Below are 26,971 nucleotides of genomic sequence, written 5' to 3'. Positions count from 1 at the left end.
ACAGTACACAGTTCCCAAAATGATTATGTGTTTGCTTGGTGGATAGGCGAAGGGACAGAAAAATCTATTATGAAAGTATTTTTTCGTGTAAGCAATGGTTTAATGTTGTTGTAACGTGTGATTTCCTTGCTGTGTTATTATTAGTATGTTGAAGGCATACAGGGCAGTGATAACAATGTTAGCTCCATCAGGGGGAGAATTATTTATAGGGCACCAGCTATAATTATACTTCAGAAATGAATTTGTTCAAAATTTGAGTTTTTGTATAGATGGCTTTGGATTTATCCTAGCTGGAATTTTCTGAGCTTCTTGAATGTTAGTACTCATGTTTTTCATCAAATTTGGGGGTGTCTCCAGCTATGATCTTCAAATATTGTCTGCTAACCACTCTGGCCCAGGTAGGGAGTAGCCCCCTCTCTTGGGGAAGGTTTTGTGAGCGGTTCTCATTGTGTCCTTGTTTTCTGGCTCCCCTTTTTTTTCTAGAGTGGGAAGTGCAACTTCCTCTCAGCCAGGCCCGTTTACATAATTGATGTGAGGACATTTCCATATATGGATTCGTATTTGGATTCACATGTGGATTCATGTATGGATTCATATCGGCAAAGATTTAGGTGATGTGTCTGCTATGTATATTTTTCTGGGGAGTAGGTTCATAGTTTTTTATTAATCTCTCAACAGAGGATGTAATGACCCCTCTTGTCCCCAATCAAGTATTTCCAAGCAAAATTGGGAAGTAGTTAAATTCATTTTTTGGAATTATCTCCCTTGATAATACCTAGCTTTGTATAATTAATAGTGATAATGATAGCTGAATTAAAAATTATTACCTGCTTATGTGCCAGGAACAAGCCTATGAAGTAGTACTATTATCCGTATTTTACAGATGAGCAAACTTAGGCACAGTAAATTGCCCATGGTCATCCAACAGCCAAGTGGCAGGGCTGGGAACCTTAGCATATTGGCTTCAAAGGGGACCCATACAATGAGGCCCTGTTCGGGAGTAACAGTTTACTCCTTTGTAAACTGGGGAAAATAATAGTAGCCAGTGTCATTGTGGGGATTAAGTGAGCCAAAACTAGGAGAGTTCATAATTGTAAGCATAACACAGATTACAGCAGGGGCTTGATAAATACCAGCTCTCCATGCATAGCCATTTGTTGTGTTGCAGAGGCTTTGCTCTCTTTCACTGTAGAGATACTGGTGTGACAAAGTGCTAGTCCTAACAGAGGTAGCTGGTTAAGGATTTGAAAGTCTAGGGCTTTTCCCACTAAACGCCTTTGGGGCTCATGTTTTCTCTTAAAATTATATGCAGATGTCACACTTCATTCCATAATCCCGTTGCTTATCTAGTAATATAAAACTTGTTTACTCCAAAAGCTTCCTGGATCATTGTTTTTCTAGGACCATGCACCTTGTGGATGGCAGGGCTTCACACACCACTGCTCTTCCAGGGACTTGGCAGCGCAGGTTTGGGAATGAGGAGGCGTAGGTTCGTAGTCTGGTTTAGTTGTGGAATAAAGCTGGAGTCCTTAGGTTGTTTGGGCCTCATATTTTTCATTTATGAAATGGAGTGGGTGGTGATGGCTAGGTGATTTTACTAGGCCTTTTTTTTTTTTTTGCTCTGAAACTATACACCTGAAGATGGGTCTTTAACCTGATGATTTTCAATCTGTGGACCTCCACTTAAAAAACCAATCGGTGGATCAAACATTAAAAACAAAAAGATCACGGTGAATACTGTTTGGTGAAACTCTTGTTTCAGAGCGATATTTAAATATATGTATGAAAGGTTAATCTAAAATGTATTTCTTGCTGTGGGTAGAAACATTTGAAATCTAATGTGGGGCATGCACCGCCTCCACCCCGGACAGGAAGCTGGCAGGAACCCGGGGAGCGCGCCTTTCCGAGGAAACCAATCTCGAGAACTCTAACCCCGCCAAAACCCGAAGGCGCAGCTCCCAGCGCGGGCCACGGTCCCGTCGCTCCTCGCGATGGCTGCGGCACGCCAGCATTCGGCGCGGCACTGGCGTCCACGTCGCACTTCCCGCCTCGGGCCCCGGCCGGAGGGAGGCTGCGGGCCTCCTGACGTCATCACCGGGCGCCGCTGCCTCCGCCTCCTTCCACTTCGACGGAGAAGTTGTTGGCGCGAGTGGATCCCCATCCCCGGTAACGGATTCCCCAGCCCGCCGGCCTGCGTGCCCGCGCTTTAATCCTTGGGCTGCGATGGTGAGCCCCATGGGGAGACACAGCGGCTCTGGGGCTTGGGAGACTTTGCAGGCCGGGTGTGGACGGGCCACTCTTGGGATGGAGGGGTGTGGGAGGACGGCGGTGTGTGGCTCCCAGGGGAGCAAGGCACAGACCCGGCGTTGGCGCAGACCTTGCCTCCAGCTCTCGGCGGCAGCCAGCGCTCAGGGATTTGGGTGCTTCGCGGCCCATTGACTCTTTTCCACTCCAGGGAAGGGAGAAAGGAAGAGAGTCTTGAAGGTGATTTTTGGGGCGCGCCGGTAAAGTTATTTACTCGTTCTGCATTGCCCCACACCTCAGTTTACGCCCTGCCTGAAGCATTTGAATCCTGTTAAATCTTTAGGTTGCAAGGGGAGAGAACCTAACAAACTTTTCTCTTATAAATAAGTTATCTCAGGTGTTCAACTTTTGTCATTAACAGCTTCACGAGCTCATCATATAGGCACTTTGAGACCAAGGGTATGGGGGAGTATATTTTATGTTGTTTTGCTGAATTCATAGAAGTCAAAGGGTTAATATGGTTTACCGGGGGCGAGGGTGGGTGGGGACGACTCCGTGAGTGAAACAGATGTAATACACTTGACAGCTGCAATCGCTTATCACCTGATGTTAAAAGTCTTAAAAAAAAAAAAAATCAAACCCAGAAGCCTGAGTGCATAATTGTGTATGAAGAGTTTAAGAGTGAAATAATTATGCAGTGGTCAAAATAGACATCAACGCTGATAGGGCAATCGATATATGTCTGTGTTTGAAATATTTTAATTTAAAGGGCAATTTACGATGTTTCATTAAGGCAGAATCTACTTGATTAGACATAACCTTTCAATCATTCTTTCGTTTGTCACAATGCCAGCATTCTGGGGGTGAAAATTTTTTATGCCAAATTGGAAAACCTTGTAGCTCTTTTGTTTCTATTGAAAGAAGGATAAAATAGAGCTATATTTATCCTCTACGCTCTGACTGGTGTGTCTCAATGGAGTGAGCGCCAGACTGCCAACCAAAGGGTCCCTGGTTCAATTGCCAGTTGAACCAGCACATGCCTGGGTGGAGGGCCACGTCCCCAGGAGGGGGCGCAGGAGAAGAAACCACACATTTATCTTTCCCTCACTTTATCCCTCCCTTCCTCTCTCTAAAAATAATCAAATAAAATGTTAAAAAAACAAAGAAAATATTGATTATAGCTACCTTTTCAAGTATCTTAAGGTATCTGAGCTGTTTGTTTCATGTACCTTTTCTCATTTAAACCTCATAGCAGTCTAGTTTTACAGATGGTAAAGAAGGCTTTCAGAGTTTTAACAATTTGTCATACAACTAATAAATTGTTGAATTAGAACTTAGGGTTTCTGATCACTAGTTTACACCGCCTCCCTAAAATGATCGTAATTACATTGAACTTTAGGCACTATGGTATTGTGGAAAGTGGATGAGATCTGGAGTCTTGAAGGTGAGAATGAGGAGTTTTAGTCTTGCTCTGCAATTTAATAGTTTTGTGGTTTGGGGCAATAGCTTAACTTTACATTCTTTAAGCCTCCATTTTCTTTCTTGTGAAAGTGGGGAAATACAGCTGCCTTAATTAGTTTGAGGATTAAACAAGATAATACGTGTAAAGCTTCCATTTTGGTGCCTAGCATGCGGTAGGCATACCACTGCATGCTACCAATGATCTAATTTTCTCAGGAAGGACTCTATATGGAACATTACCTAGAGTTTAAGGAGCATCATAGACGCCTCTGCTGTTGTCTGTTATGGTAAGCAGCAGCTTGTATAGTCAACTTTCATTTGATTATTTTCACCTGCTCATCAAGGTACTTTAAGTTGTGGTTATTTTTTTTTTTCTTTAGGATTCCTTTTCACATGGTGCATATGAAAAATAAAACCCTTCTAAGAAAAAGAGTCAAATTGGTTAGTTTTGCTCTTTGTTAATGGGAAACAGCAATTCATGTTCAATAAAGTAGAGAAGAAATTTGGATTATATTGGTATTTAATTTAGTCTTCCTGTCTCTAGCATAAAAATTAGCAAAACCTTAGAATAAAATTTTGTTCGACAAATGTTTATTGACCATTTGTATACAAGTTATAGTGCAGTGGTTCTTAACTTCTCTTTGAGTCATATGCCCTTTTTATAATGTGGATGGTATGCAAATTTTATGCCCATAGAAATATATATGGGCACATCTACACCATTTGAGAGGATTTACATATTTTCTGAAGCCTTTTTATATATACAAGGTTAACCTGTCTTGCCTTAGGAACTTCATTTTTCTCACATTTTTTAATTAGAAGTTACACATAAAAGAATAAAATATGGTATCCACAAAATGGAATACTATGCAGCCATTAAAAATGGAAAACATTGGCTGGGGCTGGGTGGTTCAGTTGGTTGGAACGTCATCCTGTACACCAAAAGTTTGTGGGTTCAATTCCCGGTCAGGGCACATACCTAGGTTGTGGATTTGATCCCCAGTTGTGGTGAGTGCAGGAGGCAACCTATTGATGTTTCTCTCTCTAAAATTAAAAAAAAAGAACAAAACCATATCCTCAGGTGAGGACCAGAAAAAAAAAAAAGGAAAATCTTTATGCCCGGGTATGAAACAATTGCCAAGCTAATTAGGTGAAAAAAGTAAGATACAGGAAATAAGTGATGTATGCTACCAGTTTATACAGTAAAAGAGAGAAAAGAATTTATGCTTTTTTTGCTTGAAGATATATCAAATTTCTCAGGAAGAAGACACAGCTAATTGATAGCATTTGTTGCCTGCAAATATGGGAAGTATGTGTCTCAGTGGCAGGGTGGGAGACTTTACTCTTGAATTTTGAACTATGCTACTATATTGTCTATTAAAGGAAATGAAAGAAAAAATGAAAATGGAAAGAATACAGGCATAGCTCGTCTTTTTGTGATTTGCTTTATTGAACTTCACAGATTTTTCTTTACAAATTGAAGGTAAGACCCTTCATCAGCAGAAAGATTATGACTCGCTTGGTTGTTACACTCACTTTACTGTGGTGGTCTGGAACTGAACCCACAATAATTAAGAAGCCATGTAAACGGTTTGGATTGCTATGAGGATTTACTCAATTGGTCAGATGCAAATAAAACCTTAAGTCAGTATATGTAAATCATTGGCTGGTATAATTATTTATTGAAAATACAAGAATACGGTTTAATTAAACACGCAAGAGACTTATGGGAGAGTCATTTTGAAGAGCTGTCAGGTAAGTCAAAATACATTGTAATTTGAGCTGTTTCATTGCCATACTCAGGGGATGGACACATTTCACATCTTAGATTGCTCTGTGAATGCTGCCCCTGCAGCAGTGCTGTGACCCTGTTGTAATGTGGCTTTTGTCATATATACTGCACTTGGCCTATTAGTCCTCTCCCTACCTCCCTGATCTCATCTCTCTGTCTTTTGAATGTATTAAGCTAACACTATCTTGGTTCTCGCTCGTGCTGCTTCCTCTCCTTGGAATAGTCGTCCTCTAGATTGTTGCCTGTCTGCCTTTTTCATTCTAGTTTCGATCATGTTTCAAGTGTCAAGTTTGATGCAGCTTTTGGTGTTAGAGCTAAGGATTCATTGCCTAATCCAAGGTCATGAAAATTTATGCCTCTGTTCTAAGTTTTATAGTTTTGGCTCATATTTAGGATTTTGGTTCCTCTTGAGTTAATTTTTGTATATGGTATGAAGTAGGGGTCCAAGTTTATTCTTTCGCATATCCACTTGCCCTGTCACCATTTGCAGAGTATTGTTTTCCCATTGAATTATTTTGGCATCCTTATTAAAAAATCAGTTGGCCATTAAGTGTGAAGTTTTTATTTCTGGAGTTTCAATTCTATTCCATTGATCTGTATGTCTATCCTAACGTTAATAAACACACAATCTTTACTACTATGGTTTTGTTGTAAGTTTTGAAATTGGGAAATATCACTCTTTCAACTTTATTCTTTTTTTCCAAGATTGTTTTGCCTATTCTGGGTCCCTTGAATTTCCATATTAATTTTAGAATCAGCAGAGAATCTAGCTAGGATTTTGATAGTAGTTGTCTTGAATCTGTAGATCAGTTTGGGCAGTATTGCCATCATAACAATATTAAGTCTTCTGTTCCATGAACATGGGATGTCATTCCATATTTAGATCTTTAATTTCTTTAAACAGTGTTTTATAGTTTTTAGAGTTTATGTTTTACAGTTATTTTGTTAAGTTTATTCCTGTATATTTTGTACTTTTCAATGATACTGTATATGGGATTGTTTTCATGTTTTCACTTTTGAGTTTAATAAATCGAAGAGTTTAGAAATAAAATTGACTTTTGCATATTGTTCTTGTATCCTGCAACCTTGCTGAACTCATTTAGTAATTCTAATAGATTCTAAGTGGATTTCTTAGGATTTTTTTATATATAAGATTATTTTATCTGCAAATGGAGATAATTTTACTTCTTCCTGTTCAGCCTAAGTGCTTTTTACTATCTGTTTGTTTATTTATTTATTTCTCAATTGCTTTTGCTAGAACTTCTACAATTTTGGATAAAAGTTACAGAAGTCTAGAGCAGATCTGTCTTATTTCTGATGTTCTGGAAAAGCATTCTGACAGCTTGCTTTTTGCTTTCAGAGTGTAAGGCCTTAACATAATTTAAAATACTTTAAAATTATTTCATAGTTTTTCTCTGCTGCTATCAGTTATATCATTGTATGTTTTAGTCAGATACATAAGGCATTTTGGTGGTTTTCAAGATAAAAACATCTTTACATTTCTATAGATATTATGAATTGTGTTAATTTCTGCTTGTAGATTTGATGTACTGTATAAAAATCAAATATTTGTAATTTTTTGTTATGCTCAAAATAGAGAAATAAAGTTGAACTATATTTTAGCAACTTATCTGCAGAACACTGTAGTACTTATGCATAAAGTTCTGTATTCTTCAAAGGTAAATTAAGGCAGTGATATAATTTGCTTTCTTTTTGCATTTTGATAGGCAAGTATTGATATAACTTATTTGTTGATTGAGTACACCAACAGTGGGAAAAAGTAATTGGAGCTGTTTGGGTATATGTCAAAGTAAATATATATCAAGGTTGGTACTTTGGCCTTCAAACACTAAAGGTATTGGGTTGGCCAAAAAGTTGGTTTAGTTTTTTTCCATAAAAATAAAAGGCACATTTTTTCATTTTCACCAAAAATTTTATTGATTTGGTTATTTTGAGAATGTCGGCCATCTCCTGCATGGTATAACATGGATTGTTCTCAGTTAATGTCTCGATTTGGTCACTATTAACGTCAACTGGTCTACACAGCCATGGAGCATCGTCTAGCGAGAAATCTCCAGCATGAAACTTCACAAACCGCTTTTGACACATTTGATCAGTCATAGCACTTTATCCATACTCTGCACGAATCTTTTTTTGTGCTTCAGGTGTGTTTTTACCTTTCTCACAGTAATAAAGCATAATATGCAGAAAATGTTGCTTATTGTCTTCTATCTTCAGTATTAAGATTGCTACACAAAAATCCCCCTATTTTGATGTTTTTCTGAAGTGCACACTGTTATGACAGCTGTCACAATACAACCTAACAAAATTGTTTCAAATGAAGTTAAAGACAACTAAGTGCTATTAGAGCCATTTTATGGAAAAAACCAAATGACCTTTTTGGCCAGCTTGGTATTATGATAGTTTACCTCTGTGTGGGTCGAGGAATACTTCAAAAAATTTTATCTAATTACTGATTTATAACCAATTAAGTTGCGTTTCCAACTTGATTGGTTATAAATCAATCAGTAATTTGATTATGGATTGGTTATAGATAATAGACTTAAAAATTGTTTTTTGTTGTTTTTTTTTGAGTACTTGGTGAAGTCTGGTACTTCGTCCTAGCATATGTATTATAAATCACATTTGCTTCTCTCTAACAGTGTTGTAGAATTGTTAGTTAAGCTTAGGGTAGGAAAATGCAAGAAGTCTTTTTGCTTAAATTTAGGAGCATCTTAAGTTTCAGAATTTTTCCTAGAGAATGTCTTGTTGGCATTCTTAATTTTCTCATCTGTGAATTGAACTTAAAAAACTTCATAGGGTTGTTTTGTGCATTAAATAAGTTAATATTTTTAAGGTACTTAAACCATCGCCTGGCCCAGAGTGGGTCTTATGTAAGGGTTTGTTAGATAAGTAGATGAATGAATCCCTGAATCAGGGCCATGGCAGTAGGAATAGAGGGAAGAAGACAGCAGTATTTGAGAGAGAGGTTGTGGGGGTGATTCGGTGGAGGGTCTGAGGGAGGAAGAAAACAGTGTCCATTTTTCTGTTTTGGGTGGACGGTTATACTATGTGTTGAGGTTGGAAATAAAGGGAGCAAAGCATTTCTCAGAGGAATATGCGCTTATGAGCTGGAGGGACCTTTGGGGCGTTTGGACAGGTGTATCTGGCAGATGCTACATGAATATGGAGCTCAGAGGAGGCCCAGAGTGCAGAACAGTGTAAAAATGACTGGTATGGTTAGTGAAAAGAACACCTACTTTGTTTCCTTGGCACACATTTTGGCATATTTTAATAGACAGGCAACCTGTTATTGACAGCTTCCTATACTAGCAGTAAGCTCTGCAAGGGTAGGGGCAACAAGGATAGGGAACTGTTGTATAGCACCTGGCTCATGACACATTTTCAGTAAATATTTGATGAATGAGTAAGTAAAAATAAATTTTGTAATTCCAAAGATAATCAACTAGAATTCACTACTTACTGGTATGAAAACACCTCTTCCATCCCTTTCTGCATGACTTCATGTTGGAGCTATTGAACATTTAATGACAATGAATAATGTAGCCCGGAGAAACACAGCATGTACTCTGGTAGGTTATAGGGCTGATTTTGATGTGAGCTTAATTTCAGTGTTCATTCAAGTGGTTTAAATATGATTTTTTTTAGACCAGAAGTCGGTTGTAAAATTTGACTTCTTGATGAATAAAAACCACAGTCAAGAGTACAGTAGTCCTGGAGAAAATGTCAAAATGTGGAAATAAACCATTAAGTAAGACATAGAACAGTTTCCAATGCTTCAGCTATCCCAATTATATAGGCATGAAGAACTTTAAACCTAAATTAGATATTTTCTATTTCATGTTTAATTTTGCCTTGTGTTTTCTATTTTTGGATCAGGTACCTGAAAACTTTCTGATACAGTATTTGATTGAGAGAGCCATTTAAGGCTCATATGATATAAATATTATGACTTTGGAATCTCCCATGTCTATCTCAACACAACTAAGGATGAAAATAGGTCTTTCATTACCTTGGCAGCAGCCTCTGAGGTGTGCGGAATAGATTTGAGAGTGAGCAGGGGGGACAGTTTCTATGCAGCGTGTTCCCCATCATCATCAGTCCCCATTGTTCCCCTGCTGCGCTTTTTTTGGTCTGTTCTTTGTTCCCTATGCCCTGCCTCATTTTCTAAAGGCAGAAAGACCAGGAGCAGAAAGTAGAATGAAATCTCCATGGGAATAGAGATTCTGGCTTGTGTTATTTATCCCAAGCATGAAGAATAGTTCTTGGCCTATAGAAAGTTCTCACTAAATATTTGTTGGATGAATAAATGAACGATTGAGTGAAGGAAGTTGACGCAGGTGCTTAAAATTTTTTCTAGCTACTGTTACTGTTCAAAGGTTTATTCAGACATTTTGTTCACTCGTTGGTATCTTTCTTGCTGTATTAGTATTGGTTATATATAAAGATATTTCTGATTTCTAAAAAAAGGAACAACTTTGGCTAAAAACAAATTTGAAGAAGAGGAAGTATTCTAAAGGTATTTCGGTTTTTGTAGCCACAATATACTAATATGATGAGTCCATGTTATAAGGATCAATTATAGGTCAACTTTAATAATTTACCTCAGAAATAATACACAGTAAGTTTTAGTTTAATACGCAAGTAAAATTTCTTAAAAAGCAATTGGTAAAGTCATAGCAAAATATTAATGTCCCCCCCCCAAAAAATTAATCCCAGTTAAAGACTTTTAATATATAATCTTTAAAAACAAATCTACAGTGAGTTTTATTTTACACAATTAAGAACCTGTCTGAGCCCAGGTGTGAAGGACAGCGACCTTAGGAGCACTGCTCATGTGTTCAGTGACTGTTAAGCATTTACCTATTTGAGATGCTGGCCCTGTACTTGAGACACAGTGGTGTAAGATAGGCAAGCCTGCTTTATGGAACTTAGAGCGATGGATTCAAACGTATTTCTATGACTACTAAAAGTATCTTCTAATCATTTTAGGACCCAGATTAGGTTCCTTGTTTTCTTTTTTTTAATTAAAAATTTTTTTCAATTACAGTTTGCATTCAATATTCTCTTAGTTTCTGGTATACAGCATAGTGATTAGAGATTTAAGTAAATTATGAAGTGTTTCTTCTGTAAGTCTGGTGCCCACCTGAAACCATCCATAGTTGTTAAGAGTATTATTAGCTGCATTCCCTATGCTGTACTTTGCATCCCTGGGACTATTTTGCAACTGCCAATTTATTAATCCCTTCACCATTTTCACCCAGCCCCGGGGACCCCCTTCCACTTGGCAAGCATCAGTTTGTATCTGAGTTTGTTTCTGTTTTGTTTGTTTTTGTCTTTAGGTTCCACATATAAGTGAAATTATATGGTATTTGTCTTTCTCCGACTTATTTCATTTAGCATAATATCCTCTAGGCCCATCCGTGTTGTAGCAATGGTAAAATTTCATTCCCTTTTTATGGTCTATGGACACTTTCCTGGCTTCCATATCTTGGCTATTGTAAATACTGCTGCAGTGAACATAGGGATGCATATATCTTTTTGAATTAATGTTTTGGGTATCTTTGGCAAAATACCCCGAAGCAGGATCCCTGGTTCACACAGTAGTTCTGTTTTTTATTTTTTGAGACACTTCCGTTCTGTTTTCCAGGTGTTGGGCTCTTGTGAGAAGCCTTCCCTGGGACGTTCTGTGTCAAGCGCTCCTTCTTGGTTCATAGTCTTGTGATTAGTTCTTAGGACTGTTTTGTACCTAATTCTTAATATAGTAATTTGTTTCCCAGATAGCTTCATGAGAGTTATTTCCTGTTTGTGTCTTAAGCCCCTGGCACAGTGCCTATTTATAGGCATGCAAGAATCAAATGTATCAGGAGTGAGGAAATTAGAAAGGCAATATTGCTAATTGTGGGGGAATGGCTACTTTTGTATAGATCCTTAGACTTACAGGAAAACTGTGAAGAGGCCGTCATAGTCTAGTGGAAAACTATGAAAGAGATTTGGAAGAGGAGAACCAGGTTTTACTCCGGAGGTTTTTGGTTTGCTACCTGTAATCCCCATAGGAATCCTATGAGGCAAGTGGCCTCAGGAGGAAACTAAAGGACAGAGAAGCCAAGTTATTGATTAGTAGTAGTAAGTGGCAAAATTGAGAGAAGGCCTGAGTTTGACTACAATTCCACTTACTCATCTATAAAAGGGAATGTCATTATATTTGCCCTGTTTACTTCATATGATCTTCAGAAGAGAGAAATCTGTGTACAATAGTTGCAGGTAAAATCATGAAAAACTTACTAGCTATCTTTGATAAAATTTGTTTTAACTTCTGTGTGATCATGGCCTACATATTTTGCATTCTTTGAACTGACCTGTTTGTTCAGTTAATAAAGTTAATTATTACTCTCTCTGTTTTCACCAAATAAAAGTATCTTTATTTCTTTTACAATTTCTTTTAGAAATGGAATTATTGAGATAAAGTGTATTACACATTTAAAATTTTGATATTATTGCTGGATTGTCCTCTGAAAAGGTTATACCAGTTTTTACTTTTATCATCAGCATTGTAGTGTGTGAGCATCTGTTTTCCCACATTTTTGATGAGTCTGGGCATTATCAGTCTTTCAAAACTTAAGAGAAAAATAATCAAGTTTTGATTTATCTATTTATTTGTGAAGTTGAGCATCTTTTTTATATTCGTTGGACATTTGCATTTCTTTTATAATTTGCCTATTAGTAGTAGCTCTTGTGTATTTTTCTACTGGGTTATCTTTTATTGATTTGTAGGAACTCATATGTTTGTAGACATTTTCAAATTAGTTGCTTGTATTTTAACGTTGTTTATGGCACTTTTTGTTTTATTTTTATCTAGTCGAATCTGCCATATGGATGGTTTCTAACCTTTATGTTTTGCTTAGAAGGCCTTCCCTTTGTCAAGATTAGAAAAGTAAATTAAAAATATATACTCAGTGTGTTATTCTGTGCAGGTAAGGTGACATTTAGATTCATTATTTGGGAATATGATTAGCCACTAGACTTGTTTTTTGACAGTTTTTGAAATCTTTGAAGACCTGGCATACTAGACAGAGAATGTTAATTGAAGACTAAGGTAAAGTCACATTCTATAAAGTGAAGCAAAATTGGTGACCTCTGCCTTGTAGATGTTTATACAGAAGGTGCTGCTCACATTAGAGATAATACTAAAAACGTGCGCATAAAATGGCTTTAATTTTGATGAGAATTCTTTTCAAAAATCTTCGACTTTTAGTGTATATTGAGTTAGATCAGGATGCTGTAATTTCTTTAATTCTGCTGCTGCTGTCGGGTATAAGGCATAGGGAGTGTGGGACAGTAGGGTAGGATAAAGGGAAAGGAAAAGAAAGGGTATTTGAATAGAGTTACTTAGGAAGGAAATACAACGGTGTGGAGGAGTAGCGGTGTGGGACAGACAAAAATCAGAGAGCTCGCCAGGCCTTACCATTTCGTTTCCTGAATTATGTTTTGTTTTGTTTGCTGTTTTAAGCATTTGTGGTTCTAAAACAGATTGAAGAATACCACTGCCTTTAATTTGATTATTAATCCTCAGTTTTGGTATTTCTGTAGTGCATGTGCACTTTGTGCATGTGTCCATGTTTTCATTTTAAACAGTTACCACTGAAATGAAGAACCACTTGGTAATTTCAAAAGCGAAACTCTAATATGAAATTCTCACTTCCTCCAGAAGCAATAGAGTGAGTAGTTGGCAGCCATGGCAGGTTACATGGAAGACTGGCTTTGTTTATCATCCATCTCTTCTTTTGCATCTGGCACAAATGTCCCAGTTTCATAGCTGAGGTATCTGTTCTATAGAATTTTTTAGACTTAAATTATATTAGGATGGATTAGTGACTTTTCTAATTGGAAAATTGATATAAGAGCGTATAAAACCAGGGAAATCATCAGTCATTTTTGACAGAATTTAACATGTCTGTGTACCCCATTTATCTGCTTTGAACTCCACAAAGCTGCGCGTGTGTGTATGTGTGTGTGTGTGTAAAACATTTGGGGTTTTTGACATTTTAAGAGTATGACAGTTACTGCCAGATCTAGGAAATAACTGCTTATTTACTTTCTTGTACTTCACAAAATACTTCTACAGGCATTTTTGTCACCGCAATAAAGTGAGATAGGTTGGAACACATAAAAAGGATTGAAAACTCAAAATTATAATCATCAAGGATAAGAAGAGGGAAATAGGTATAACTGGTTCTTGAACCCAGTTCTTTGAAATTCAGAGCCTAAATTCTCATTTTGTATTCCTTATACCCTTGACTGTGAGCAGAGATCATTGTAAATGGAGAAGTTTCAGTGACAAAGGGCTAATAGTTTGTTTATAAAGGAAGGGAAGGCAGGCTTTTTACTGAGCCAAAATTGTGATTAATGCATAATTAATTCTCATACAGGTGGTGTTATTAGCTCTACTTTACTGATGAGAAAACAGACTAATAAAGTAACTTGCTCACACTTGCGCAATAGAAGGCATTAAAGCCGAGATGTGAACCAAGACCTTTTAAAAATTTTAAATATTTTTATTTTTTAATTAAATTGATTGGGATGACATTGGTTAATAAGTTTAAATAGGTTTCAAGTGTACATTTCTAGGATACATGATGTGTATATTGCGTTGAGCGTGTGCCTGCCACTCAAAGTTAGACTATCTTTCGTCACCATGTATTTGGCCCCTTTACCCTTTACTAACTGCCTCTTCCCTCCCCTGCCCCACTTCCCTCTGGGAACTTCCATACTGTCTGTGTCTATGAGTTTCAGTTTTATATCCCACATATGAGTGAAATCATATGGTTCTTAGTTTGTTCTATGAGACTTGTTTCACTTAGCATAATATTCCTTAAGGTATATCCATGTTGTTGCAAATGGCAGTATTTCATTTTTTCTTATGGCTAAGTAGTTGTTATTCCATAGTACATAGGTGACGCATTTTCTCTATCCAGTCCTCTATTGAAGGACACTGATCGCTCCATGTCTTGGCCACTGTGAGAAGTGCTGCAGTGAACACAGGGGTGCATATATCTTTGTGAGTAAGAGTTTGCAGGTGTTTTGGGTAGATACCCAGAAAAGGGGTTGCTGGGTCATGTGGTAACTCTATTCTTAATTTTTTGAGGAACCCCCATTTCCAAAGTGGCTGTGCCAGTTACACTCCCACCAGCGGTGAAGGAGAGCCCCTTTTCCTCCACAACCCCTCCAACACTTGCTCTTATTTGTCTTATTGATCGCAGCCATTCTGGCAGGTGTGAGGTGGTATGTTATTGTGGTTTTGATTTGCATTTCCCTAATAGCTAGTGAAGTTGAGCATCTTTTTATATATTTGTTGGCCATTTGTAGGTCTTCTTGGGAGAAGTGTCTGTTCAGGTCCTCTGCCCATTTTTGATTCAAAGGTTCTGTTCCCTTTTCTCTATAGCAGTTTCTTCAAACCTAAAATCTAAAAGGGTAGGGAGGAATATGTATGGAAAAGATAAGAAAAGTGATTTTAATTGTAAGTTACATTGTAAATGTTTCAGTATGATTAATTTGAATTCTGCAGTTTCACACTGGAGTTAGAGTAATTAAAGAGACTATCATACTAAGGATCAAAATTTTTTCTTCAGAATTTGGAATACCGTATAAAGGAAAATAATGTCAAGGTTCTTAGTTGTTACAGTCTTAAGTGATCAGGTTTGTTAAGAGTTGTTATTCTGTTAAACTGGAGTTTAAATCCCAGCGGCAAGGATTACATTCGTCAACTCTGTCGTCTCTGCCCCCGCGCCTGGGGCGGCGGGATGAGTGCGTCGTGCACGCGCTGTCAGCCGGTGCCTGCTACTTGCCCCTCCAGTAATTGTGCGATTGTTAACAAAAATTGTACTTGCTTATTTTTGGCCAGATTCTTAGAATTAATATTGCTTTTCATTAGGCAAAGCATTTTTAACTCAGGTAATTCTGTCAGTTAACTTTTGCATGTGAAGACAATGCCGCTAGACACGCAACGGTTTCATGATGATTGAATCACTTGGGGTAAACCAGTGTGTGTATAGAGCTGTCCCCTTTTTTCCAGTTGAAATGAGAATTTTGTGCAGTTAATGTTTAGTTACAAATCTCCTTTTTTCTTTTAGGATATTCGGAAATTCTTTGGGGTTATACCAAGTGGAAAGAAATCTGCAAGTGAGACAGTAAAGAAGAATGAGAAAACAAAGTCCGCTGAAGAAACTTTAAAAGCAAAGAAAGGAATAAAGGAAATCAAGGTCAGTTTTCCAAATACAATTTAGAATTGTATGAAAAGTTAAGTCAACTCACTTCCTAGACTTAATAGGACTTGAAGGAGCTTTGAGTAAAGACAGATTTCAACTCATTTAGCAGAGGAAAAAGAAAAATAATACGGAGTTTTTTCTAATTACTGTGGCTTACTGAATTTTTATACGTTGGTGGTTTCCTGAAGTAGAGATGGGACACTCTTCAGTTGCTAAAACTTTATTTTAAGACCAGAATTTGCTTGTAGAGACATGAGTGCTTTTCCCCAGGTGAATGGCATTAGACTTCTGGTGAGGATGGGCTTTGGAGGCAGGCCTTATTTTTTTGCTTGTCCTCCTTGGGTAACAGTTTGTCATTTTATAACAAGGATTGACTTTCCTAGTTTCCAATAACCTCATTTTTTGTCTAAGACCTTACCAGAATGACCTTTAATGTTTGTATTTCTACCAACATTATGTTTTTGATGATACATGTATTCTCTAAGATGATAGAGGCTTTCTCTGTAGGTCTCATCTTTTATCCCTGAGACCTTGCTAGAATCACTTTTAACGTCCCATTTGTACCAACAGGCCCTTCCAAGCGGTCTAGGCTTTTTCTAGCATGCACCCCAAAACTCCTCCAGCCTCTACCATTACCCAGTTCCAAAGTCACTTCCATATTTCAGGTATTTGTTACAGCAGTACTCCACCTCTCAGTAACAAAATCTGTATTAGTCAGGGTTCTTCAGAGAAACAGAAATAGTAGGGGTGTGTGTGTAGGTATGTATGTATGTGTATAAGGAGATTTATTATAAAGATTTGACTCATGTGATTATGGAGGTTGACAGGTCCTAGGACCTGCAGTTGGCAGGTAGAAACTTAGGATAGCTGATGGTGTAGTTCATGTCTGAGTCCAAAGGCCTGTGAACCAACAGTGCCAATGGTGTTAGTCCAGTCTGAAGGCTGGCAGGCTTGAGACCCAGGAAGAGCCTGTGCTTCAGTTCAGGTCTGAAGGCAAGAAAAACTGGTGTTTCAGCTTGAAGACAGGAAGGACGAATTCTTTTAAATTTGGAAGAGGGTCAGCCTTTTGTTTTCTTTAGGCCTTCAGCTTATGGGGTGAGGCCCACCTATAGTAGGGAGAAAAATCTGCTGTACTCATTCAGTCAAATTAAAGGTTAAACTTATTGCAAAACATCCTCATAAAATCACTCAACATATCTGGGTACCTTGTGGCCCAGTCAAGTTCACACATAAAATTAACCATCATAAGTTATCCTTTTTTGTGTGTGGTAGTTTCTACCTTGGGCAGTGTGAATGATACAGTGTAGGTACTTACAATTCTATTCTTCTAAAGAGTGTCCTTTGGATTTATCAGGCAGCTAACTTTGCTGAACTCAAAACTCCAAATTCTTGTATTTCCTGTGAAGGGCAGCAGCTTAAATCTTTCTTCAGTTCTTTTATCCTTAGCAGGGCACTTGTAGTGGTTTCATGCAGACATATTTCAGGGGATAGTCCCAGAGTTGGGCTTAGTTTATCAACAGGAATTGGGACTCCCTTTCTGTGGTTTTTTCCCTTTTGAATACCCTTTTCTCTTACTGCTGTTACAATAATTGCTTCTAACTCTGTCTTCTAGTCCAGTGGTGTATTTGAATTATAATGGTTCATTCATCTCATTTCCTTGCAAGTTAGTTGATTATTTTTATATTTTGATGTTTTGTTATAATGGCTAGGAACATATTTGTACCTTATAATTGATTATAGTCAGTTTTTTTCTGTCTGCTTTCATGATGTTTTTTGGGAAATTCTGAATCTGTCAGAAATGTGATATGTAAGTAAAAAAAAAATATAGACAATACCTATGCTCTGGTTTTATTTAGCTTTCCACTAGGCATTGGGTTGTAGTAGTCTTGTAACTCCTTAGCTTTTATTTCTGTCTCTATCTGTCATTTTTTGAAAGTACTTCCCTTGAAAAGTCTGACATCCTTTTGCTCTTTGTTATACATAGATTAGTGTTGAAAGTGGAGCTGAATGATAATACAGCTTTTTCTAGAATTCTTTCGCATCTTTTGCAATTATTGTTTGGCCTATTCTTCAGCATAAATAGGGCATTCTTAACATTTTGGGCTGGATAATTCTTTTGGTGGATGACTGTCCTGTGCATTGTACGATGTTTAGTAGCATCCCTAGTCTACCCATTAGATGCCACTAAATCTACATCGCCCCCAGCTGCCAGTTATGGCAGATAAGAATGTCTCCAGGGGCAGAATATCTAGTGGAGAGTCACTTAGGCCAAGTCTAAGGAGGAGAAAAGTTGTTAAGTTATATAGGCTTCTTTGTGTTCTAATTATACTGTGATGTTTATAGGTAAATAGTTCTTGTAAAGATGACGACTTTAAACAGAAGCAATCAAACAAGAAAAAGAGGATCATCTATGATTCAGGTAATTTCTTTTGAGGAGCTTTAAAGTTTTAAAATTATCTTCTATTCCTTAAACAGTTTTTCAAACTGATGTTCTGAGACACACAGCCATCTATGATGATTAGGTGCTGTGAGGAGGCTCTTTACTCAAAGTTCGAAACAATTTTATTATACTACAAAATTTGTCAGAGCCTATATACATTAATGTATTAAAAGATTTTCTCAGGGAGGGATATAGTTTACAGTATGTCTCAAACTTTGACTTATTTTAAAAACTATTACCTTCTTGTCCAGCTAAGGTGCTTTGAAACTGAACTTGAAAAATAGTATCTTAGAGTATTGCTTTAGAAACAGATCTGAATTTTAATTTTTGTGCTTTTGAATTTGTCCCTTTTTGTTGCATTTAATGTAGGATAATTGAAAAGTTCTTTGAGTATAATTTTAAGATAGGGAACATGAAATTTTATGTATGCTTTTTATATCTTAAAATAAGTGTAGAACTTAGAAAGTTTTAGGTTTTGTTTTTGTGGAGAAGACCCACCTGGTGTGAATTCCTAAAATTAAAAATGTAACCTAAGGAAGCATTTATAGATTGTTAGGATTTTGACAGTGATAGCAAAGTTCTACCTCAATTCTAAAATCATTCGAGTGTTTATTATGAGTCTTACTGCTGTATATTGTAAGGAATTTGAAAGTACATATCCCAATTTCTCTTGAGTTTCTCTCTTTTTGGAACCTAGAAGTCTAATTGTTTGATACAATTTAGAGTAGTATGAGACAGGATTTCTAAATGCATGGTGAAGGGGAAGGCACTCTAAAGTTTATCAAACATCTACTTTGTGCCAGGCACTATAGTAAGTACTTACACTTTGTCCTGATTTATATTTAAGTGCTCTGGGCAATTAGCCAGAGCATCTTTGGGGGCCAGACAGAATAATGGCCCCCAAAGATGTCTGCCCTAATTCTTGGGACCTGTGATTATGTTAGTTTACATGGCAAAGGGAAATTAAAGTTGTAGGTCGTATTAAAGGTGCTAGTCAGATGGCCTTAAAATAGAGAGATTGTCTTGGAATGTCTGGGTGGGCCCAATGTAGTCACAAGGGAGAGGGAAGCAGGAGAAGTGAGTAACGAGAGATTGACTGTGGAAGGTCAGAGAACCAGAGAGACGGCAGCATGAGAAGGACTTTGCCTGATGTTGAAGATAGAGGAAGGGGGCCATGAGCCAAGGAATGCTGGCAGTTACTGGAAACTGGAACTCAGTTCTACTGACACCTTGACTTCAGCCCAATGAGACTCAGATTTTTAACCTTAAGAACGGTAAGGTGAAAAAAAAAAATCTGTGTTGTTTGTGGTGAATTGTTAAAACAACAATAGAAAACTAATAAAAGACTTAATGCTGGGTAGAGGTAACCTGTGAGAATTACAGAAGAGATTTGCTTGGAAAGGGAAGGCCTTGAGGATATGGTTAACAATAATCACTTTAAAGACATGTACTATATTTCTTTCAAAGTTTTCTTTCATTTTCCTCTTGTATACAGACTCAGAACCAGAGGAGACAGTGCAGGAAAAAAATGCCAAAAAGCAACCAGAAAAGTTGCCATTGTCTCCTAAACCTGCTAAAATTCTACGACAGCACCCTGTTACATACATTTCAGAAACGGGTAAGGATGCTGAATGTGTTTAATGTTTCAGAGAGTAGTGGTGTGTGTGATGTTCTTGTGCTTCTCATTAGTGTCTAAATGTACCTCCTTGAATTGAATTCCTATTTCTTTTTTTGCTTTGTTGAATTACATTCATCAGGGGAAGGCTGTACTTTCTGTAATTATCTTTGTCATTTTCTGTGGGAAATGGAACTTTTTAAGTGCTCTATATTGAATCATAGAAGTTGAAGCTCTATCTTGAATCATGTATTAAAATATTGTTGGATTGTTTTAGAGCTTTTGTATGTAGGTTTTTATCTGGCATGCTAAAGTAATAATAATCAAGCTGTATAATGATTTTCATATTTGTGACTTATAATCTGGCACAGATGTAACCTGGATTCTTGGTATTCTCTGGCAACACTATAAAAATTTTAGCATTGGCTTAAAAAATAGATTTTTTTTCATAGACACTGACAACAGTATGGTGGATAGCAGAGGGAAAGGAGGGCAGGGGGAAGGTGGAAAAGGGTAGAGGAGGTCAAATATATGGTGATGGAAGGACATTTGGCTTTTGGTGGTAAACATACAATGCAATATACAAGGTGATGTATTACAGAGTTGTAGACTTGAAACCTAAATCTATATAATTTTATCAACCAGTGTCACTCCAGTAACTTAATAAAATTAAAAAGGGACAGTTGTTTTTGTACTTATATTTCTGTTTTATCACTTTTCAGTGGTTGAAAAGCAAAAGACATTTATAAATAATCATGCACTAGTCTTAACATTTCAAAGTGTAAATAATTGTAGATATTATTCTTTTATGGGGAGCAGCCCTGAATTACATTGTCATCCTAGGAGAAACCAAGATCTGTGTGTTGTAAATTTGATTCTGGCATTATTAACTCCCAGAGGAGACTGTAGCGGGAATAAAAGGTCAGCTCTGTTCATCTTGACTCCCAGAGTCTGTTGAATTGGTTCCTATATAGAAATGTTTGAAGGAGCCAGGAGAGCATCTGGTACCTTATTGGTTTGTTCATCAATATTATTTTTGCACTCTGCTACTTATATTGCTAGTGAAGTGAGTATAGTTGATTTGGAATGAGAGGGTAAAAGCCACATTATTTTGGCACAGCATGTTTCAATTTACATTCACCTCATTTTACACTCATTACATGAGTGTCTTTTATGTCTTGGATATAGGTGCTAGGGATCTAAAAGATGACTAAAGATTCCCAGTACTGTAGGAGTTACCTGGGGCTGCAGTATGCAGTAGTTAGGGAGAGGGCTGGAGGGCGAGGGTAAGGTTTGATCTGGCCCTTGAAGGATGAGCAGGTGATGGTGGGCAAGAACATGTCAGGGATGGGATTATGTAAAGCACAACATCCAGCACAAGGCTTGATATGTTCATCGGACACCGAAGAGATTGCTTGCCCAGGTAATGTGTAGTGGGTGGTAGGTGAAGCTGGTTTGGGGGAAATCTTGAAAGCTTGGCAGATGAGTTTAGACTTACTGTAGCATGGAAAAGGGAACTATGAAAGGTTTTAAACAGAGTTGTGGAATGATGGAAATAGTGTTTAAGGGTGATTGCTAGGAGAGAGGATTGTCTAGCAGGTACAGTAGGTGAAGGGCATTTAGAGGTATAGACTTCCAGCTATAAAATAAATGTCATGGGGATGTCATGTACGGCATATGGAATATAGTCAATAATATTGTAGTAACTTTGTATGGTGATAGATGGTAACTAGAGTTATTGTGGTGATCATTTGTAATGTATATAAATATCAAATCACTACAACGCTAGGGTGGGATGGAGAGTAGAGAAACCATAATTAGTGAGGTCAAGGCACGTATAGTAACCTAGTCTCAAAAAGGTAGCAGGCCTGTCCAGGTAGCTCAGTTGGTTAATGCATCATTCTGATATGCCACGGTTGCAGGTTTAATCCCTGGTCAGAGCACATACGAGAATCAACCAATGGATGCATAAATAAGTGGAACAACAAATTGATGTCTCTCTCTCTAAAAAGCAATAATAAGGGACTGATCTATAAACATTTTGATAGATAAGTTACAGATTAGGTTTTTGGATTACCTGTGCCAAAATTCAGCCATGCTATCTGTGATTTTTATTATTTAGGATAACTGAAGAGTTACTGTTGTTAGCATGCTTAATGTTCTTTTTTTTTTCTTTAAATAATAGCTTTATTGAGATATACTTCACATACCCTACAGTTCACCTAAAGTTTTAATATTATTGGAAGTAGCAGATAAAGGCCAGGGTTTTCAGAGATATGAGTAACATTAAAACTTTGTGTACATGTGTGGGTCATTATTTGAGAATATGAAGGTGCACATGGTAGATGAATTGGTCAGTAAGTAGGGAATGAAACAAGAAAGAAACTCCTTGTGTTGAAGAAGAAACCTGAGATTGGACGGTCAGAAAGCCTGCCTGCAGAGTCCACCCTTGATTCCCTTTTGACAGCTGTGTGACTTTGAGCTGAAGCTCAGTAATTCTGTCTGCCCTTCTCTAGAGCAGAAACACTGATTGCCTGGCCTTGTTGGGCAGACTTAATAGGGTGATATATATGAAAGGGCCAGACCCAGTGCCTCACACATAAAAAAATAGGCAGTCAAAAGGAAGAGAGAGAAGGAAAAAAAGCACACAGGTGAGCTTTGAGGTTCTCCTGAGACAATTTATTTGATAAAGTTGTTCATGATCAAAGACAAAATGTAAATAATGGGAATACATTACTTGTAAAATTTTTGGTAATCTTGAGTTATTTCTTCATTACAGCAGGTGACAGATTAACTCTTTAACCTTTTTGTTGTATTTTTTGTTCTATTGCTACATTTCTGCTCAGGCACATTGTGCAAATGAACTCTTGTTTTAAGAGCCCCTCCACCCCCTTGGCTCCCTTGGTGAAATTTTGAATATGTGGGAGGGATACTAAAAGCAGTATGTTGATAGGTTTGTTATGTAACCGACGGTGGTGTGATCCTGCTCTCCAGAGACGCCGTGGTTAGTGAGCAGACAGCCGTGACCTTCACCTGGGTCAGGGCTGTCGTGCTCGTATGAGTTTAGGTACACAGACGGGTCAGACAGTGAAGCTCTGATCAGATTTTCTTTAACGTGGGATTGTTTAGTTCAGACCACGTATTTTTGAATATTATTTTCTGAAGAGATATCCAGCATTTATCTGAAATTTTTATAGACATTAGGCAGTGTTTATGCCGTTCTGCTGATGGCATGTACATGTCAAAGTGAATGTTGTCCATGCTTTAGCTAAAAATCTTGAAGTGCCTTGTACTCATCTGGGATGATGTTAGTATTTCATAGTATTCTGCTTTTTCTTAATTGAGAAATAGGAAAGAAGCTAGCTCTTTTCTTGCCTGTTTGATCTTTTCATCCTTTTTTATTCCTGAATATGATAGGCGAAGAGAGGAAGACAGGCTCTTTTTCTTTTCTCTGTAAAAGAAAATGAAACTGTTAAAAAGAAGCCTACACTATAATTAGCATAATAAAATCAGAAATAAAATGTTTCAGTAAAAAAGTGCAGCTTCTTGAAATTAATCCACAAACTGGGAAGTTCTTGAACTTAAAATAATTCTTTTAATATTCTTCACTTTTTGTTAAGCTAAAACTATAAGTTTTCAATACTGACTCATGAATAAATATTCACAGTACCAGCATAAGCTTAAAGAAAATATTTGTGGTAATAGTAGTTTAAAAATAAAAATTCTAACCTAAAATTGCTTTGTAATATTTGGAGATGGGATCTTCTTGTGGAAAAGGATTATATGACATGATTTAGCTTTTAAACCTGTTAATTCCAAACCCCTTGGCAATGGGCAAGCACACACCTGATGAGTGGTGTTGCTCTTGTATCAGTCAGGGGCAAAGCAGTTGTACAGTCCTTAGTTCATCCTAGCTTGTTGCCTGTGTTGGTGGCCAGAGCTCGTTCATGCCTGGGGCACATTTAAAAAAAAAAAAATAAACCTGTTAATTCCAAAAGAAGAATTTTTGCTTTATTCCATATTTTATCTTTTGCACACCAGCCTTTGTTATTTTGGGTATTATGCTTGCAGTATAGCCTGTGTAGTGTTTAAAAGAGTCTTGGATCAGACTGCCTGGGTTCAATCTTCGTTGACCTTCCCGTGTCTTAGTTTCCTCATTTTTAAAATGGTGACAACTAGTAGTGCCTCATCAGAGGCCTTTGTGATGATCAAATATGGTGATGCTTAAAAGGCCCTGAAAATAGGGTCTGGCACACAGTAGGTGCTTTGTAAGTATTAACTTATTCTTGTGTTTTGACTTTATTGTATACTTATATCTACCTTTAAAGACTGTGCCAAAGATATTTTGCTTTTAAGGCTCTCTATTCATTATGTAGCTGTGCTTTTGAAATTTAGAAATTGTATTTGACTCATGGCATTTACATTACATGGGCTGTCCGGTATGGGGACTGCTAGTTACATGTGGCTATTGAGCACTTGAAATGTGATTAAACTGAATCGATAGTGCTTTTAGTATAAAATACAGATTTCAAAGGAGTAATACAAAAAAAAGGAAAATTATCTTTTTATTTTTATTTTTTGATAGCGATTACATGTTGAAATGATATAATTTGGGCATATTGGGTTAAATTAAATATACTGTTAAAATTAATTTCACCTTTTAAAAACTTTAATATGAAAGTTTATGAGAAAATTTAAAATTACACACGTGGCTTGCATTTTATTCCTATTGCACAGTGCTTTATAAACAATGAGAAATATATTTAGGAAATAACCTAGTTCACATGCTTTTGTTTATATTATTATACATTTCTTTAGGCTATATTATTATACAGATCTTAAGGCTTATCATTTAGCTTCATGACATATTTTTTAATCACTTTGAGATTAAACCTGTCTTGTACTGTTTATTGATTTTTAAAGTACCTTAACTACATTAGTCTCCCAAATTACAGGAAAAGGAAAAAACTGCTGATAAATATCTTCATAGCTAACCATTGACTCTAGTAAAATGTTTTTGTAGGTTGGTAAAAACCAAATACTTGTTGTACTGGGTAAATATATTTACTTTTAGCTGTTTAATGAAGTGAGAGACCTTGAGTCTTGTTTGGCAAAGATGACCTTTTACTATCCAGTTTCATCAGGGGCTGGTGTTTGGTTGAACATGGTGAGGGTTTTCCCGAGGTTGAGAATTGTTTATGACTGGTTGTCTTAATTGAGCACATAATTCCAGAGGCAGTTAGTGCTCTTGAAGTTACAATTATTATGGGGATGTTAAATGGGGAAAAAAAAAATTGGGAATGTGTGGTTCTCTTGGTTACCATGCAATATTAGTGACGTGTGACTGGGAGAAATAATAGCATAAAATATTACTGGGAATGTGTGCATAACATTCTTTCTGCTAATATTTAGAGGCATATAGTTTTGTGTACAGACAGATTCTGTGTAGGATAGAGAGCTTTTCTTAGATGTTTTCAGGGAAACCTGGAGTGACTGAGAGAAAAATTTCCTTGAAGTGAGAGGAAACGAAGCATTCTGTATTATATTTCTTTGATTATACTTGTTCAAAATTAATATTGGTTTGTGGGCTAAAACTTGGTAGAAAAGAAACTAGTTTAGCATTTTTGAGGATGATTAAAGTCTTTAAAATTATTTAAAATTATCTAAGTAACACTTTACTAGGCAAAAAAGCAATTTGCAGTTTAAGGTTCCACAAAGCTTCCCTGAGGAAGAATCCAGTAGTTTTTCAGATGTCCCTTATCCTCTTATTTTTTTATATCATCTGACTTCATATATTCTACAAATCTGATAAATCGGTCATTGTGTCTCTTTCTGAATCATTAATAAAATAGTTTAATATTAAGGGATAAATAAACTTTTTACAAAGTTGACAAAATTGACATGATCCTTTATAATGATCAATTTTTTTATGAATAACTGTTCAGTTACAACTTATAAGTCTTAGTTACCACTCTTATTTATCTTGTATTTCTCCACCTTGCTATAACTCAGAGCCTTTCAATAAAGGGTGATTTTGCCCCCGAGGGGACCTTTAGCAGTCTCTGGAGACATTTTTGGTCATTACAACTCGTGGGTGATTTTGCATCTAGTAGGTGAGATGAGTACTAGAACGAGAGATGTCTGCACACCCCCAAATTTCTTCTTATAAGGCTATGGCAGGGTTTCTAACCTTTGCATTATTGACATTTTGAGCCAGATAATTATTTGTAGTGGGGAGCTGTCCTGCATACTGAAGTATAAGATATCTGACTCATCACAAAAATGGTGCAGAGATGGTATGTTTAGTTGTACTGCCATCCACTTAACTAATGGATATTTATTGAAGACTTGGCACATGCATAAATCTTTCTCTACTTAAACAACCAAAATGACAATTTAGGTTTTTGACTCAAGGCGTATTGAAAAGGAACTTTGTAGAAAAAGGCTCAGATTCCCCTTTTAGTTTTTGACTTGTTGCTAAATAAATTATTTTTAATCTTTGTAACCAGATCCGGCTAGCATAGGCATAGGGTTTTTGTGTGTTTCAGACTGAAGGTAAGAAAATCAGAATCCCAAACTCCCAAATTCTCAGCAGTATGAACTCTAGAATTAGATTGTTTTTTTCCTTGGCTTGTAAATAGATTTTTATATGAACATTATTTCCTCACTTTTATTTATTATCCTTTTAAATAAATGGACATATCTAACTCAGAGTGGCAAAGCAATCTTCTCTCCCAGGCAATTCCTCTGCTGTATGTTGGATAATGCTAGTTTACTTGGTAATTGTTACCACATTTGCGGTTATGTTGTATATAAATAAAAATCAATGGTGTTTTCATAAGGAGACAGATAGCCTAGAGGGAGATTCTGAGTGTTCAATTGCCCGTGATTTTCAAGTAGATCTCAGAAATTTGACTTAGATTTATTTTTCATTGTCTTATTACAAGTTTCTGGGGAGAAGAAAACACATTTTGCCTTTGGCTTCTGACAAGGCAGGAACAAATTTAAGCTCATTAGAAAATAAGAACAAATGTTAAAAAAGAAAGACAGCCATACCTTTATTTGGAATATTAATCTCTACACATTATGTAGGATCATAAAATATTTATTTTACATGAGGATGGTCACAGAAA

At 36.8% G+C, this 26,971-nt stretch overlaps 1 protein-coding gene and 1 pseudogene across 3 annotated transcripts in view; both read left to right on the top strand.

The window, feature by feature from the left end:
* Positions 1-2,099: 2,099 nt before the first annotated feature.
* RFC1 (replication factor C subunit 1) overlaps positions 2,100-26,971 on the top strand; it is a 65,878-nt gene continuing 41,006 nt past the window's right edge. For all 3 annotated transcript variants that reach the window (XM_054582053.1, XM_054582051.1, XM_054582050.1), the window contains exons 1-4: positions 2,100-2,226; positions 15,649-15,777; positions 18,127-18,202; positions 19,719-19,841. In XM_054582053.1, coding sequence (XP_054438028.1) covers positions 2,224-2,226; positions 15,649-15,777; positions 18,127-18,202; positions 19,719-19,841 — 331 coding nt within the window. In that variant the 5' untranslated portion in view covers positions 2,100-2,223. The remainder of the gene's footprint in view (positions 2,227-15,648; positions 15,778-18,126; positions 18,203-19,718; positions 19,842-26,971) is intronic.
* LOC129077749 (uncharacterized) lies at positions 23,658-23,802 on the top strand (annotated as a pseudogene).

This window comes from Pteronotus mesoamericanus, unplaced genomic scaffold, assembly GCF_021234165.1.
Source record: "Pteronotus mesoamericanus isolate MK-2021 breed Mesoamerican mustached bat unplaced genomic scaffold, CSHL_Meso_final contig_68, whole genome shotgun sequence".
In the NCBI taxonomy this organism is placed as follows: Eukaryota; Metazoa; Chordata; class Mammalia; order Chiroptera; family Mormoopidae; genus Pteronotus; species Pteronotus mesoamericanus.
This window is presented reverse-complemented; position numbering and strand designations above follow the sequence as displayed.